Here is a 17,776-nt window from a genome sequence, read left to right on the forward strand (position 1 = left end):
GCATGACATAGCACAAGCACAGCTGAGAACCTTCGATGCATGTACTCCGAATGGCTCAAGTGAACTGACTATGAACGCAGTACGCAGAGAACAAGCAAGAGCTCCAAAGGGCGCTGAACAAAAAATGCATTACACAATTGAGAAGGCAGCAAAAGAATATGAAGTAAGTGATGCATACAAGCATATTCATAAGTGCAGCTACTGCGGAAACAAAGCACGGTGTAAACCTTAAGTTTAAATTAAGTTCATAGACACACTGCCGCTGGCGTTTGTCATGCCTACGTCGAATACGATATTCGCGAGATACAAGTTTAATGAGAAGACGCAGGGTATAAATGAGACTTTTGATCACTTTGTGATGGAGTTAAAATTGCTGTAACGGAGTTAAAATTGCTGGTGAAGGACTGTGCTTATGCAAAGGAATAGGAAAGCAAGGTGTAAAGCTTAACTTAATGAGAGGACACAGGGTATAAACGAGACTTTTTATCACTTCGTAACGGAGTTAAAATTGCTGGTGAAGGACTGTGCTTATGCAAACGAAGATGAGATGGTCAGGGATAGAATAGTGTTTGGCACAAACTCAGCAAAAGTGAGAGAAATGTGCCGAACAGTGCCGGGTTTGAGCTAACATTAAATAAAGCCGTGGACATCGCAAGATCACACGAGATAGCACAAGTACAGCTGAGAACCTTCGATGCATGTACTATGAGCGGCTCACGTGAACTGACTTTGCAGGACTGGGAAAGGTAAACCCATGCATGCAGTGTGTGATGTCTCATATAAAGAGGAAAACGAGCTGTTTATTGATGCAGTAAGAAAGGAACAACCCTCTGAATCTGAACAAGCCTTAGTAGACATATCAATAGGAAAGCAAGGTGTAAAGCTTATGTTTAAATTAAGTTCATAGACATGCTGCCGCTAAATATTCACAAGCAAATCCACAACTTAATACCAGAAATGCCTGTTAAACATCTTACATTCACGAGTACCAATTTGGGTAGTGAATATTTCGATGAATGAAACCTGTTATCTTTACAATGGTTGACAAACACGGAATATACTGTAACTTGAACACAACACATCCTCCAAATGCAAACCTGATTGAAAGAAATAATGATAATCAAATCCTTGATGACAGCAACACTCATAACAGTGACAAAACAATTACATTGACAATCATGTTACGTTATTTTTAAAATATTTCCTTTTCTTTTTCATAACTTAACGCACTACTTCCCCGCTGCGAAGCGCGGGTATTTTGCTATTACTACTAAATGCAGAAAGCATCTCATTCACTCCCATACCTTTCCAATATGTGCTGTATGTGCTTTTACAATGTTTTGTCGTATTTTACTTGTTATAGAAATACAAACTTCAGTTTCAAAAACCTACAAAGGACAGAAATGCGTGACCAAAAATGCTGGTGCATTTCTAGTAGTAGTAAATGGTTTCAAAAGCAGTAACCTTAAATCTTAAAATTTTCACACAGTATACACCATAAATTAACAGCTCCCAAAGATGTACTTTCTTACAAAACATGCTTCCACAAGGGAAAGCTTGGGTTGTGGCATAGCAATTGTAGCTGCTGCATCTCAGACACCTGGACTCCAGGATATTTTCCCAGCTGATTCACTTTCTTTATAAAGCTGATTTGCATTGCTTGTGTGGGCTTATTCAATTTGCCACACACATTACAAATGTGTGCCTGTTGGGTTAACTGTCATTTACAAATTGATCCAAGAAATGAAAGACAGGTGTACTGTTTGGGGCCAATTTCTGCCTTGCCCATAGTGCTGCTGGAATTTACTCTGCCTTCTCAAGACCTTGTATTGGAGGGTGGGGGGTTATTGAATAGATAGGTAAATGGATCAACTTAAATGCTTACCTTCACCAAGCGATTGAGCAACTCCAATACAGCTTCTTGTTCTGGTACCTCATGAAAGTTGAACCATTCCAGCAAAAGAATAAACAAAGTTTTTTGTTGAACAAGGTCAGAAAGGTGAATGAGTCCATGGTCTAGTTTACATTTCAAACTTCCAAGAGCTCTTACTCGGATCTCCACCAGATGATGTCCTGATACAGATGAAAGTAAAATGCAGGAATGTAAGAAATCAATAATACATGCATAAATTCTAAAAACCCACTCAATCCAAAGTTAAACTAACAAGTATGCTTTAGGAGATAGAACAGGATAATGGGAATACTAAGAAGAAAACCAACGTAGACACCAACATCTGTGTGCAAACTCTGTATTTATCACAAGCGGATGTGCAACATATTCAAACCCAGGACACTGGAGCATTACCTTCAGTACCACTCCTGGCCAATACTATATGTATAAGCATTGAAGAAGAAAAAACTTATAAAAATTAATAATAGCACATAGTTGCCAAAAAAGACTATTTTTGACGTAATATCTTGGTAACACTTTAGTTTAGCTACCAAAAAAATGCATCTAATACAGAATTACTGTTATGTGGTTATTAATCAGTGCAATGTGGCCTACTAAAGTGCAACTTCACTTTGGAGCTGCCCAAAGTGTCTTAAGAGAGACATACATCTCTTGATATTACATACTTCATTATAAGATGTGTGAATACATCTTTGTATGTAATTTTACCAGCATATCAAATGCCACACTGCACAGAGATGAAAAACCTATCTACTGATGTTTTATAAGAGTCCTATGAAGACCAAAAGAAGACTTTGGCCTTCACAATTTTCCTTCCCCTAGTACACAATCAAATTAATCATAACAAATAGCTGATATGGTGGCTCAAGTGGTTAGCACTGCAGCCTCATGATACAGTACTATGTAGCTGCAACTTTTCCAAGTTCCCAAAAATCGAGCAACTACTGCGTTGGCAAGGTCGGATCCAGCATAAAGTTTGTTTTAAAAGGGTTTGGTGAAAATTTAAAAAGGAACAAATCACAAAAATTCAGAAAGAAGTTATTACACAAGGGCGGCACGGTGGCGCAGTGGTAGCGCTGCTGCCTCGCAGTTAGGGACCTGGGTTCGCTTCCCGGGTCCTCCCTGCGTGGAGTTGCATGTTCTCCCGTGTCTGCGTGGGTTTCCTCCGGGCGCTCCGGTTTCCTCCCACAATCCAAAGACATGCAGGTTAGGTGGATTGGCGATTCTAAATTGGCCCTGGTGTGTGTTTGTGTGTGTCCTGTGGCGGGTTGGCACCCTGCCCAGGATTGGTCCCTGCCTTGTGCCCTGTGTTGGCTGGGATTGGCTCCAGCAGACCCCCGTGACCCTGTTTTCGGATTCAGCGGGTTAGGAAATGGATGGATGGGTTATTACACAAGCAGAATAAAAGGCAAAAAAGCTTTCCTCTCTGTTTATTATAATTTAAGCTTTCTCGTGTTAAATTTCAGTTACTCTCTATAGTTAAAGATTGTATTATTTCAAAATGTCGAACTTACATAGGTTTCACATAGTACATTCAGTACATTCTGTACGTACAGTTTGAAACTGTTTGCCCTCCACAAACTTTTCCGCCTGCACGGTGGGGGTTGGAGTCTGGGATGAAAGCATGTTGTGATGAACCACCTGGGTTGGGACCCAAGTGCAGCGGGTGACACCTCAGCACCACACTGGAACAGTGTGAGGTTTTTTTTACGGTGGCTGGAGTGCCAATCCTGCCACCAACCCCAAAGTTTTTCCTGTAAGTTGAAGGACTTGCATGCATGGCAGTTCATAAACTAGAACTATATTGTAGTCAGAGAGACAAGAAATAATTTAGCTTGTGTGGGATGCACATCAGATCAACCAGCAAGTGTAAATTCAATGAGTGTGAGTAAGAATTCAAGGACACTTCTTTCCTTGAACCCAATGCTGCCAGCTCACCACCCTCAAATACCCATTCATTAAGCATTATTAATACTCAAATATGAATATCAACTGTAATGCATATTCCTAATGTGCATTGTTTAATCAACTATTAAACAAACACTGATCTAGGATGGGAACCTTGAATATTAAGACTTTATTTTATAATTTGCAACATATTAAAATAGTTTACTGTATTGCAGAATGTTATCCCACTATCAATTATTTTGCAATTACAAATACATATATAATTAAACTGCTATCCCACCTACTTTTGGACCTCAGACTTCCTAGTTTCTCATCTGACAGATGGGAACCCGCAAAATGAGGAGGGAGCTTTGGGTGCCTGAACCACACACCCAGGAGAGGTAAGGAGTCATGAGGGGTGGGTGAGGTGGCCGCCAGTGAACTGAAGGAGGCGGAGCCAATCCAGCTCATTGCCAATTCCCATGAAACTACAGGAGATCTGACTGTGCAGGGGCCAGAGATGTATGTGCCACCTGGCTTGTAGCTGGCAATGTGAAAGACCGAAACACAAGTCCACCGCCAGACAAACCAACTAACATTGATCTGGATATTTAGGATCTGGAAGAGATGCCCCGACCCATACGTTCTTTATTACAGGTACTGGACAGCCTGAATAAGATCATTGGAGGTTTGGAGAGGACAGCCAAAGCACTGCTGAAGAGGGCAGAGGACTACTTAAGTAGGCTTGGCGTGGAACGCTCCACCTCGGTAAATGTGGTGGTACAGATAAGTGTCACTGGTACCATACTGCATACGTAACCCAATACGAATTGTACTGGGATGGTCCCAACAATTGACCAGGACATGATGACCGATCACCCAGCAGAGAATGAGAAGAATCGGCTTAGTAGTGCCAGCGCTCAAAACCCTAAACCAGCAAGAGTTACACATAAGACAAAAGGGTGCAGACTCTCTCTTATTCCTTTAGCGGGGCCCAGACCATCATTGCACCCCATGGCAGAAAGGGGGACTGCAAGAAAAAGAATGGCTCCCCTAATATGTTAGTGCACGACTTTGAGTGCTCACGTGTGTCATATGGTCCTCTTTCGCACAGGCAGAACAATGAGGAGGCGTTAGCCGAGTGTTAGAAGGCGCAGGAGTTCCCCTCATGCTTCCATTTACGAAGGGCCCAGAGTTTGAGAGGGGGGCAACAGTAATTTGAGTGCTGTCAGGCTGGTCATAGTTGCAACTGACGTAGGTGCTGTGGAGCAGCGTCAACATAGTGTATGACTTTCACCTTGTTTTGCTGTTTCAGGAGGGATCCAGGAACAGGTTGATACAGAGTGCCATCCTGGCAGACATACAACCCTCACAGGACAGGATGCCTTGCCCGACAAGGCCCAGCTGCGATGTGAGGGGGGTTAAGGGGGGTGGTATTGTGACAGATAGAGGCCAGTGCCATTACCTAGCCAAAACGCCTCCGTAATGGAAGGAGAAGGGGACGATGGCTTTTGAAGGATGCTATCTCCCCAGCTACTTGGCAGGACTGTGTTATTGGTGCTTGTACTGTGCTATGTTATAGGGAGCGAGGAAGAAAGCACATCCCACATGAATAAATGTGTACTGTGCCTGAAACTTGCATCTCTGCCTGTCTGTGTCGGGTTGGGGCTGCTGAGCCTGAACTTAAATGTCTTCCTAAAAGGCAAGTTGAAAAGAAGGCAATAAGAAAATGAGGCCAATGTATTCATTCTCAGATTGGCATACCATAAGAAACATAGACTGATTTAATTAAAAGAATGAGCAGCTCTTAAATTGGCATACATTAAAACTTGTGTTAAAACTCTGCAAATATTATCCTCAATTGTTCATCACAATCAACAACTTGATGATTATACTCTACACAAGTGATGTGTCTGTGAATTACAATCTCCAAGCTGCTTTTTTTGCAGCCCCCTGTCCTGCCCCTTCAGACAGTTAATGTCTAAGAGATTTAATGCTTTTGTGGTTAGTAGAATTGTGATGTGCTTTGGGATTCTTTAGGTTACAAAAATGGGCCAACACAAAAAAATGGTTGGAAAACACTACCTTCACCTTTGCTCCTGGAACACTAAAAAAAGATCTCTGTAGCTGCTATCTCGCTTAAAAACTGACACTGTGCATTACTTGGATGGTTATGTTGCATTCTTTGCATAAATTAGCAAAGTTTCTGCAAAATGAAATAATGGGTAGGGATAATCTAAATTTTGTCATTGTATTAGGGCAGTCAGCACTGTAAGCTACCTGGCAGACCACGGAGAAATATAGAGGTACAAGAAACTTATTTTGATTTTAGTTCCATTCCAAGATAACTTATGTGATATGACACGGATTCATTCTTCTTACAGAAACATGAAATGGGGAAAAAAAAAAAAAAAAACTTTGCAACTTTTCTCTATTGCACCAGGAATGCCTTAAAGCCCACTCCCCTGCACCTAAGTCAGTGTGTATAAATCGAGAAAATGAACACCAGTATAGGTATTGACACGTGGCTTTGTGAACAGCGTAATTCAAAATTTTAAATCTTTAAATGAAAATTTCATTTCATAAAATTTTCATTTAAAGTAGTATATAAATAAGGTACTGGATGTGTATGTAATTCTTTAGGAACACACTTAACTTTTTTGTACTATTGTTTTCTAATGTTAAATAATAAAACAAATTAAATTAAAATGCCCCACTCAGACCAAAACACTGACTAAGGTGTTTGCCTCATGTATGCAACAATATTTTTTTAAAACACAATCAACAAGCCACATTAACAGCAAAAATTAACACATTAAACTTTCCCAGGTGTAATAATATATATTTGAAATGCTGCTGAAATGTAAACATACATACACTTACATGTTTTAATCATTTTAAATCATTAATTGCACTACATCTTTTTGCTGTTAAAATATGTACTTACTATATTTGTACAAGTGTGTTTTTTTTTATTCAGTGTATCAGCTGGATATTTGTAATTCTTGAGGTGTAATTCTAAAATACAGATTAACATTTTAATTATGTAGTACTTGTTTTTTACCACAACTTATGCTGTATGACACACAGAAACAAATAATAAACACAGAACACATTTTAAAAAGCCGATTGTTAACTAAGCAGCAATTTCAAATTTGTCTTTATCTTTTCTTTTTCCAATTAAAAGTGTAAGCTGCTGCGTTTTGAACAAGCATTATGTCCAAACTCAAGCGGTGTCAGATCTAATTTAAAGGACAAAAAAAAAAGATCTAAACTCCTTAAGGAAGCTTTTCTTGCTGCATGTCTAGCTGCACAGGGCAACTGTTCTGATTAGAAAAGGCTAATATACCAATTGCCTCAAGTTCACTGAGAAAACAAGCTTCCTCTTGCTGCTCTTTATTTAAATTGCAGAAAGTGTAGTGCAAAAAAAAAAAAATAGTGTGCAGCGACTTCCTAAAAATGTGCATCAAGGTTTTATATATGATACTGTAGAAGGAAAATTTTTATATTAACATAGATAATAGCAAATTAACATATAGAGCCATAAGAAGTAATTAAAAGCTTTTAAAATATTAAGATTAAGCATAAATTAGAATGTTAAGCAAATAAGATAGGTCTAGCAAATAGTTAACTAAAAAGTCAGTTATATTGCATTATTTTTTAGGCTTACAATAAAATTTCCAGAGTAAGAAAAGAACAGCTAATTGATATACCGAAACCAGTTTTGGACAGAATAAGAGTTTGAGAACACCTGTGATTCAAGGCTAGGAAGCGATAACACAGAGGAGATGACTCTGAAAGGCTTGTATCAAAAAGCAGCTGGGCTGATGAATCACCAGAAAGGCAACAAAAGGCTTTTGCTATAAGCAGGGCCACGCTGACATAATGAATGAAGAGAAAATCTTAGTAAATTCAGGCATTAGCAAAAATACTAGAAGAATATATTAGCAATTAACTTTTTGGGTAGAAATTAAGACAAATCAAGCATGCCAAGCAATGATTAAATGAAAGCACAAACTATACTTCTTTTTAATTAAAGCTTAAGCTTCAGGTCACTATTATAAAAAGTTTGGAAGGTTTAAGAGAGCAAATGATGAGAGGAAACCCATATATGGAATTGAGGCTTTGGCCAGTTAGAGAAAATGGGAACAGCATAGAAAAATAACAAATTCCACGAGGGGGCCAGTGATTGGAAAAGTAAGAAGATGATAAGGGTTCCCATGGAAACTCAAGGTTCGGCCGGACAGGAGTAGAAGGGAGTCAGAGAAGATGGGCAGGAGAGCTCAATCGAGCGAGGTTAGAAAAGATCGGAAATGACATAAGAAAAGCCCAAAGATGGTAAGAGGAAGCCATCCACCCAGTCTTAGACCAATCAAAATAAGCTGAACAGACACCAAGAGGAATAATGGACAGTAAAACCAGGTGCAGAATGAGTTAATCGAACGAGGCCAAAATGATAAGAAATTGTTATAAAAACTTCAATTGCTGTAATGTTCGGCCTCAGCTCAATTTGGCCGTATTGGGTTGAGTCCTTGTTATTTTTGTGTTGATTTATTGCAATAAAGCCTTAAAACTCTGTCTGTCTATCTCGAGTCCTAATAGCCTTTATTTTTAGGTAAAAAGCCTTCTGATGATGAATTTTTCGCCACGACAATACTCACTAACCTCTTTAAGAACTCGAGGATAAACATCATCAGGTCCCGGTGTTTTGTTTGCTTTCAGCCTATTTAATCTGAGCAGCACTTCACCCTCTACAATTTCTAAATCACTCAGTACTCCTTAGTAGCCCTCTAACCACTGGGAAGTTACAGTATCTACTTTCTCATGCAAATAGTTCTTAATGATACATAGTGTTCTCTGGGTAATACTGTGACATGGAATTCTTATTTGAATAAGTTGGATATAATAGGTAATTAAAAGACCTACACTAGTGTTGTCACAAATACCGTACCAAACTTTAATATAATACAAAGTATTGAAATTCAATACCATTTTCAATACAGTACACTGTATAATGTAACATAAACATTTAATTTAAATAAATTGCAATTCTGTATGTATTCAAATTTTTACATTGATGAAAACAAATAATATAAATTTTAGTCATTAAATGAAAATATGTCAAGTAGTGCAATCTTTTGTAAAAGAGAAAAGCAAATTTCTGTAAATAACCATTCTGTAATTTAATTTCTACTGTAACACACCAAGTATATAAGCACACAAAAGAGTAGTGCCACTGTTTATAAAAATTAACACTGAAACGTTTTAGGCTCTTACATTATATACTGTAGCAAATGCAATGAAACTGAATTTTAAAATCACACCTAATAAAATAACCTAAAGTGATGTGCTACAAAAGCTCACTTCATATTGAGGGTTTAAAGACAGAAGGGAGCGACGGAGCTCTAATGCCCCTGAATAAACAGCGCAAAACAAAAACTGGCCTGCAGGTAAAAATAATTGCAGATCACTCTCTTAATGCATTAAACATTTAACAAAAAATATTTAACCTGTAGAAAAAAAAAAAAAAAAAATCACATACTCAAACCCAACAGTTTTCAGGCTTATACCGATTAGTCAGTCAGTCATTTTCCAACCTGCTATATCCTAACACAGGGTCACGTGGGTCTGCTGAAGCCAATCCCAGCCAGCACAGGGTGCAAGGCAGAAACAAATCCCGGGCATGGCACACACACACACACACACACACAAACACACACACTAGGGACAATTTAAAATCGCCAATGCACCTAACCTGCATGTCTTTGGACTGTGGGAGGAAACCCACACAGACACGGGGAGAACATGCAAACTCCACGCAGGGAGAACCTGGGAAGCGAACCCGGGTCTCCTTACTGCAAGGCAGCAGCCCTACCTCTACGCCACTGTGTTGCCCTTAAACTGATTAAATGTTTCCACAATTTAGAAATAAGATATCAAATTAAAATTGTTTGCATTGACTCACGTGTTGGTCCTTCAAGTGATTGGCTAAATTAGTTGTGTTAGCCCTTTCAGTGGGTATTGCGCAGAAGCAAATTTTGCAAACTGGCTTGCAGGCATCTTTTAGTTTTACATCCTCCACCTGGCACAAAGGTGGAGTACTTTCAGATGCCACCCCAGCTGCCCTCTTTGTCAATTAAGTGTGTCAGTGAATGCTCAGACTCTGCTGAAGTTACCACTTTATTAACACACGTGACTGGGTGGAAAGGCTTGGCATCAAGAAAAGCATAACACAATAAAAAAATCACAGCAAAACCTGTAAAACATTGACCCCCACTAAACAGAAAGAAAGTGGGTGGAAAAGGGGGCCACAACTCCAGGCATGCCCATTGGTAGCCTGTGATGCTCAACTGTCAAAAACCAGCCTGAACCAAAGGTGCATTTGTAATGTAAGCTGTTGAATAGATACCATGAAAAATGAGTATTGAAGCAATTTTCAAAATGTAACAATCAATACTAAATGATATCTCGATAATGTTTTCAATCCTATTACATACGAGTTTATTAAAATCAAGTGTTTAAGATGAGGAATAGAATCTTAAAAAGTATTCTGTACCATTCTTAAAATTGCAAAGAGGAAATAGCCTTGATAACCAAATTGTACCCTTTTGATCAAATTATATTTTAATTTTGAACAGAAATACTAAAAAGGTGTAAAATTTGTAAAAATCACTTGGACGATACAATGGCAGCTATTTTTGCAGCAGTGCACTAATCACACATTAGTTATTATGTGGTAAAAGGTTGAGGGTGACAGCCAATTACAGACAGGGGGTGATTAGAGGGCCAGAATGACTAGGTCATGGCGGACAATTTAGCCTGGACTTTGGGATACACCCTTCTCTTTACCAAGTATGCCCAGGGATCTTTTATGAGCACAGTGAGACAGGACCTGTGTTTTACGTCTCATCCCCAGAACGTTATTTTTACAGCACAAATGTCCCCATCACTGCACTGGGATCCACATTCCAACCTCAGGGTAAGCACGCCCTGCTGGTCTTAATACAGTACCTCTTACAGCAGTAACCCAAGCTTTTCCTAGGTGGTCTCCCATCCAAATACTGGAAGGGCCAGAACATGCTTATCTTCAGGTGGATGACCTTTCCTGAAATGCATAGTGCCATGGCCAGATACTGTTGTACAGGGCTTCTTTTGGATTAAAATGGATCCATTATTCCACACTGAAGTACTGTGCAGGGTACGATTATGAACGTACAACCGTATCCATCTTTGTGATGTTTAACGGTCAAGAATAAAACCCTACTTTCTAGAGTTGTAAAGTCCTAATCGCTTTTCAGAGAACAATGGAACAATCATTGATTTGCTCCGAGTTAACCACCGAGTCAACTGTGGATACGGACAACTTTTAATATGAACCCGCGATATTAAAAATATCATTTACACGCTTTTCAACTGCAGTATTTCAAAATGATTCGAAAAGACAAAAAAAATGACAAGCAATTATCAAACTAGAAGGTCTCGCCTTACACTCTAAAATTACAAGGGATAGATGGCATCCTTCATCGTTTATGAGAACACACACTTACATATCTCATGCAAATCACATCCATATGCATACAAACACATTCAAGGACCATAAAACTTAATAAGTATCAATTCTGGATTTCTCACAAACGTAACACAAGCAATTTCCAAAACATCTGAGTGTTTAAAAAAAACAGTTCCAGCAATGAAAGAATTGTTTTAACAACAACTGGAAAAACGATGTAAATAGAGAAAACTAAAAAAAAATACGTTATAATCGTTAAGTACGTTAAAATGTAATCACAAGAAAATATCTGCAAAACATACCAAGCTTTTTTATTAAAACAGACAAATCCATGCTTCGGCGCTTTGTATGTTACGGCGATTAAAAAGCCTCAGACAGTCCACACAACGCCAGGCAGCTCTGCTGCTTACAGTCCAACTGACACTCTTGACAAGGCAGCCTGGGATTGTTTTCAACTGACGCGCCAGTGTCAACTTCCGTCTTTTTTCCGGTTACAGTTGCGAAGTGTTTAAAAAAATGCTGTTTATTAAAATATATTAAAGTAACTACAAAAATAATTCTCCCTTCTGTAATTTTAACAAATTTCAAGCATTCAAAATGATATTTTGGAATTTCTTTGAAGAATAATCAAATAACGAATTCGTTTGGAATTATGGGATTTGTAGTTTTAGTTCCGGGAAGGGTTCGGGCCGCTAGCAATACAATAAATCAATCCGACAAGTACGGTAAACTGTTGGTTAGAATTAACGCAACTACCATAAATATACGATAATGAAATCGTTGTATTATATGAGATGTGAGTAGTATGCGATCGAAGTTTTCTTTTATTACTTTATCCTACAGTTTATTACTTTAACGGGTACGAAGATGCGCTTTTTTGTTAGGTGAGACATCCCAACAAACAAGCGCTACGCATATTCGTTACAACGTTTTAGTAGGTAGATTTTTTTCTGAAACTTCATGATGTTCCGATCCCTACCTCAGTGACCAGGCGAATAAGGTGTCTGGAAGCTGTCAAAAGTTCTCGTTGCTTTACGTTTCAGATAAAAATAAGTAAAAACGCGTACAGGTCGCCCAAATTTGGGGAGTTCATAAGAAATGTAATGATTTACGTCATGAAGTAGAAGTTCATAATAAACAAGAGCAATTGTTCAAAGACGTGAAAGACTAAAATCTGTGATTTTAAGTTCAAAGTACTCTCAATGGTAATAGTAATTTGACATTTTTCATCCTCTGATAAAGGTCTGTGGTGGGCTAGATCTCTAGTGAAGGATCAAAAAGCAATAATAACCTCATAGTCGTAGGCAGTGACCATGAAATAGTCTAACATTCTACCCCACATACTTATGTTTGAAATATCTCCTTTTTAACCTTCTGAGAGTGGCTTTTAGAGGGCTAGGACCACTGATAAACAAATACAAAAAAAAATATGGTATTTGTGATCAGCAACCTCAAAATAGCATAAAACAACACTCTATATGCCTATAATGCCAATAACCCCTTTTTTCAAAGTAACGGAAAAGGAGCAACTTTGACCCCTCGTATCCCATTAGGGGTTGATCCCCTAGAGTCATTTGATATGGTATGCACAATTTCAAGTCCTTCTGACCATTTTTGCTAAAGGTATATATTGGTTTACTCTTTATCATAAGGGTTTACATTTCCTGGACAAAATATAGTCCAAAAATGGCCTGCAAAATGTGTTTTTTGGGATCAAAAATAGAGAGGGCTCCCAAAAACCTTGACATCTGTAATAGCGAGACATCAATGCGAGTGAAACAGCGTATCACATATGGGGGGTTTCTCTTACTGGTGAGTCAGGTGGCACCAGACTAAAAAAAATCAACTGATATCAAAGTGTTCATAACATAAACGACTGGGTGAAAGAAGTTTTAAGCCAAAAACAAGACTTACTGAGCATAGGGTTTCTATAATTTGGATTATAATATATTTGCTACCACATTAGGTGAGTAGAGGGAATACATTAAAGTGATTTTTTTTGTTATAAAGCATATCATTGTATGAGAGCCAGAGGTGGCAGGGATAGAATCAAGTAAAATAGCCTTTATTTCCAAAGCACTGCTAGTGAAACACAAGCACCAGTCCTAAAATAAAGTGCAAGCTAAAGATAAGTGGCTGTTGACACTTTTCATGCTTTCTAAATAGTTACTTCTTTCAGTTCCTCTAGAAGTTATAATGTATTCTTTTACTTGTGGTGGCTCAAATAGATTAAACCAAACTTTTCTATTTAGGCAACACATTCTTTTGTTTTCACCAATAAAAATACAAGCTTGACATTGATCACATTGCTGATGGGACTTTGCTAAGTAGTGGTTTTCAAAGAAACATAGATCCAGGGATGTAAAAGCAATGCTTTCATTTGGTCAGAAGTTTCAACGATGTGACAATCTGCTCGATTGTCGCCGTGCACTTCTGCCTTTTTTCAGTTCTTGTATTCTGTGTGCTAGACTTTCTCTTGCATGCCTGTGAACCACTGTGTTTGCCTGCTACTAAGTTGCTCCATATTCAGGATTACTTCTTACTTGTCTCTGTGTTTCCTGTCTTCTTATTCTTTCTTGTTATTTGTCACTTAATCACTTTCTGCAATGTCCTTGACGCTCAGCAGATGTTCCTGCTCTTCTTTTTCTTTCTGCCATTATGGTGATTATCTCTTTTTTTTTTCGATCACTTTGTAGTAAACACATGAGCACAGGTCACTTTTCTGTAGTTGTTTAAGTTAAAACTCAATTTTTGAGTTAAATAAACATAACACTTAAACTTTATTATTAATTATATAATTATTAAACACAATTCTTACACTTTATTATGAATTATGTCTTGGGGGATTATCAATAAATGTGCTTGCAGCAACCATCTTTAATTAAAATAAACTTTTGTGGCTGCCAGTAAAGTGGCCACTAGGTTGCTACTACCAACAAAGTTTTTGAATTTTCAGAGTATATTAGTTGTCTATTTTTAATAATAATAATAAATAATTATTTACATTTATATATCCATTTTCTCACTAGTCAAAGTGCTTTGCAAATACCATGCAGGGAGGATCCAGGACACAAACTCATATTTTCCTTACTGCAAAGTAGCTCTTACTCTTCATCATTCTTTGTTGCTTAATTGTCTTCTGTGATTTCCTTGATGCTCAGCAGATGTCATTGCTGTTGTTTTTCTTTCTGCCATTATGATGGTTATTACTTTTATTTTCAATCACTTTGCTGTAATCACACTGCAGCATCAAAGACTGGACCGGCCAAATGTGTTCCTCAGGTGGCTTATAATAATAATAATAATAAATTTTATTTATATTGCACTTTATATTTAGGTCTGTTAGAAGGGGAGCAGACAGATCACATAGAGAGACATGGAAACTCCACGCAGGGAGGACCCGGAAGCGAACCCAGGTCTCCTTACTGCGAGGCAGCAGCGCTACACCTGTGCCACCGTGCCACCCATGCTTAAAAACCAACTGTCTGCTAAGGTCCACTTACTATCACTTTTGTTCAAGGTGCTAATGCTGCATTCAGGTGCTATCAGAGTATTCTGAGTTCCATGTTTTGTCATTTCACCTTCCCACTTCGTATGACTTTCTGGTCAGAATTTACAGAGAAATGCAAGGTTGCTGTTAATGTGTTACTTGGTCTCTAAAAAAGCAATTAAATATAAGCTATACTTTTTTCATGGAAAGTAAAGGGCAAACTAAATGTGTTAAATATGTAACACTGCAGCTCATGATGCAATTTGACCATAAAAGTGGTATTTCTGACAGAGCAAGTTATCATTTTTGTTTTATATTATTGGCTAAGGTAAAAATTAAGCTTTACGCCACAACTTGGAAAATTCGGTTATCTTTGTTTTCTCGAAATTGTCTGACTTACAACAAGTTTGTAGGGAGTTCACATGGAATTTCTCACTCGGAAACACATATTTACCATCTCCCCGATAGCATATGAATGCAGCGTAAGTCTCTCAAAGCATCTCTCAAACTCCCAGGTCCCTAAAATATTTTGAAATTCAAGAAAGAGGTTGGGGAGGTGAGTATAGGTGGCGGGGCATTGTAATGTGATTACAAGAATTTAAACTGCAATGTATTTCACTGCTTTGTTACTGAGAAATATATTTAGATTACAGCAGTGTTTGTGTAACTAAACAAAGAACAGTGTAAGAAGTGCTGGGGTCCCGGAGGATTCCCAATTTAATTTGGTAGACCAAATGCAAAACTGTCAAGTCAAGTCAAGTCAAGTTAGGGAGCATGCACTGGTACAGTGCGTTGCCACACCCACTACACGATGAAACAACTCGGGATCCCCGTTGGCAGCCCCCCAGGGAGACTGGGCAGTCCAGTCCCATCCTCCAGAAATGACCCTCTATCTGCCACAGCCAGGTGTTACGTGGGCGACCCCTTGGCCTGGTCCAGCCACTCGGGTCCCCAACAATGAGGATCTTATGAGCCGGATCAATCAATCAATCAATCAATCAACATTTATTTATATAGCACATATTCATACAAAAAAATGTAGCTCAAAGTGCTTTACAAAATGAATAGAAAAATAGAAGACACAATAAAAAATAAACATAAGTCAACATTAATTAATTAATTAATTAATTAATTAATTAATTAATTAATTAATTAATTAACATATAATAAGTAAGGATCACCCTCGGGGAAACAGGCCACATGGCCGTAGTGCCGTAACTGATGCACCCTTACATTGCAGGTAATGTGCCTCATTCGGGACTCCATGAGCAACACAAAGTCAAACCAACGGTACCCAAGGATTTTCTGGAGAGACACAGTACCAAAGGAGCCCAGTCTTCATCCCAGGTCACTGGATAGCGTCCATGTCTCGCAACCATATAGCAAGACAGGAAGCACCAGGACTCTAAAGACTTGGACCTTTGTCCTTTTGCATAGATATCGGGAACGCCACACACCCCTTTCCAGCGACCTCATGACCCCCCCATGCTCTCCCAATCTGGCTACTGATTTCATAGGAAGAGTCACCGGAGACATGAGTATCACTGCCAAGGTAAGTAAACTTCTCGACTTAAACTGTGTATAATACAAAATCATTGTCTTAATGGTGTCGTAAACAAAGAAAATAAAGAGTATCAGAGGTGCAAAGAACCGAGTTGCTCTGAAGATGGTCTGATAATGAACATTGACTTCTGGTAGGCACGTTGGAGTTTCACGCCCCCAGGAAGTAACTTCAGTGATTGTGCGTCAGTTCTTCTACCTCTGGTCTGGGGAAACAGACAGGGCAAAACTTATCAACAGAATCACACTCAAATCCTTCCACGTAATAGCACGGCATACACCCATTAAGCTCTCTCTATGTGCATGTTGTGACGTGTGAGTCCCTGTCTTGCACCCCAAAACACAAGTCTGAGTCTCAGTACTTTAGCAAAACCAGCTTTATTTAGCTTGAAACAGGAACAGCATGGTTATTTGTTGTAGCGGGATCTACCACTCTCCTATATATAGACACAGCAGTCAGGCAGGGTCGTGGCCAGGTTAGTGACCAAGCAATACTGTTCCCTGCATTTAGAATGTTCCTTGCATCACCCATTGACAAAATTTTATAGTGCGATCGTGATCGGCTCGGATTTGCTTCCTCGGTGCTCTGCTGCAATGTGAGACTGTTGTTGTCCTGGCAACAGATATGGTCTTCCACAGACACAGCGATCGTGCTTTGGGACACACTTCAGCGTGTAGTCCCATTGGTCTGGAGGTCCCAAAAGGGTTCAGAAACCTCACAGTGTGTCTGACACACTTTACTTAATACCACATTACCCTTACCTCTAGTCATTCATATTTACTCATTGGCTTATCTTTTTATTATTATTGTAATTATCTTTGTGATAAAGACTCCGTGTTACTATCAGAAAACTCTAAAATGTCACCATAAAGGTAAATTTGCAGCAAATAAGCCGTAAAATCACAACATCTTTTATTCTCAGATGAAAATTCCTACTCTTAGCTGAAACTGGGACTATGGTGCATTTTTTGTGTCCTACTGTGAGGTAGGATACATTTTTGTCATATAATGTGTTTAGTGCAGTTCCTAGGAGTAATTCTGATATGCTTGATAAATACAGGCCCAGATACTCTAGCACAAAGTGAAGGCCCGTGTTTATGGTGTCATCCAAAGATCTATTTGCTCTATATGGAGACTGACATCAATCAAGATGAGCAGCAGTAGCAGACTTAAGATGAGTAAGGACTACCCATTGAAATATTTTCATTAGAACTGAAGTAAGTGTAATGGGTCTGTAGTCACTGTGGCAGCTTATTTGATATGTTTGGAAACTGGTGTAGGAGAGAGTGTGATTTATCATGCCCACCCAGGGAAAGTCATAATAATATGAGAAGAAGAGATTTTACTCGGTTAAACAGTTATCAGTCTTGCCTTCAACAATGCCAGTAATAGATTAAATAATTCAATAAGGCTCCA

General features: G+C 38.7%; 1 protein-coding gene across 1 annotated transcript in view; it reads right to left on the bottom strand.

Moving 5' to 3' along the window:
- rttn (rotatin) overlaps positions 1 to 11,718 on the bottom strand; it is a 149,932-nt gene extending 138,214 nt beyond the window's left edge. Inside the window, exons 1-2 of the mRNA XM_039754351.1 lie at positions 11,612 to 11,718; positions 1,886 to 2,073 (exon numbers count right to left, since the gene is read on the bottom strand). Of these exons, the coding sequence (XP_039610285.1) occupies positions 1,886 to 2,073; positions 11,612 to 11,642 (219 nt within the window). The 5' untranslated portion in view covers positions 11,643 to 11,718. The remainder of the gene's footprint in view (positions 1 to 1,885; positions 2,074 to 11,611) is intronic.
- Between the last annotated feature and the right edge of the window lie 6,058 nt (positions 11,719 to 17,776).

This window comes from Polypterus senegalus, chromosome 5 (assembly GCF_016835505.1).
Source record: "Polypterus senegalus isolate Bchr_013 chromosome 5, ASM1683550v1, whole genome shotgun sequence".
In the NCBI taxonomy this organism is placed as follows: Eukaryota; Metazoa; Chordata; class Cladistia; order Polypteriformes; family Polypteridae; genus Polypterus; species Polypterus senegalus.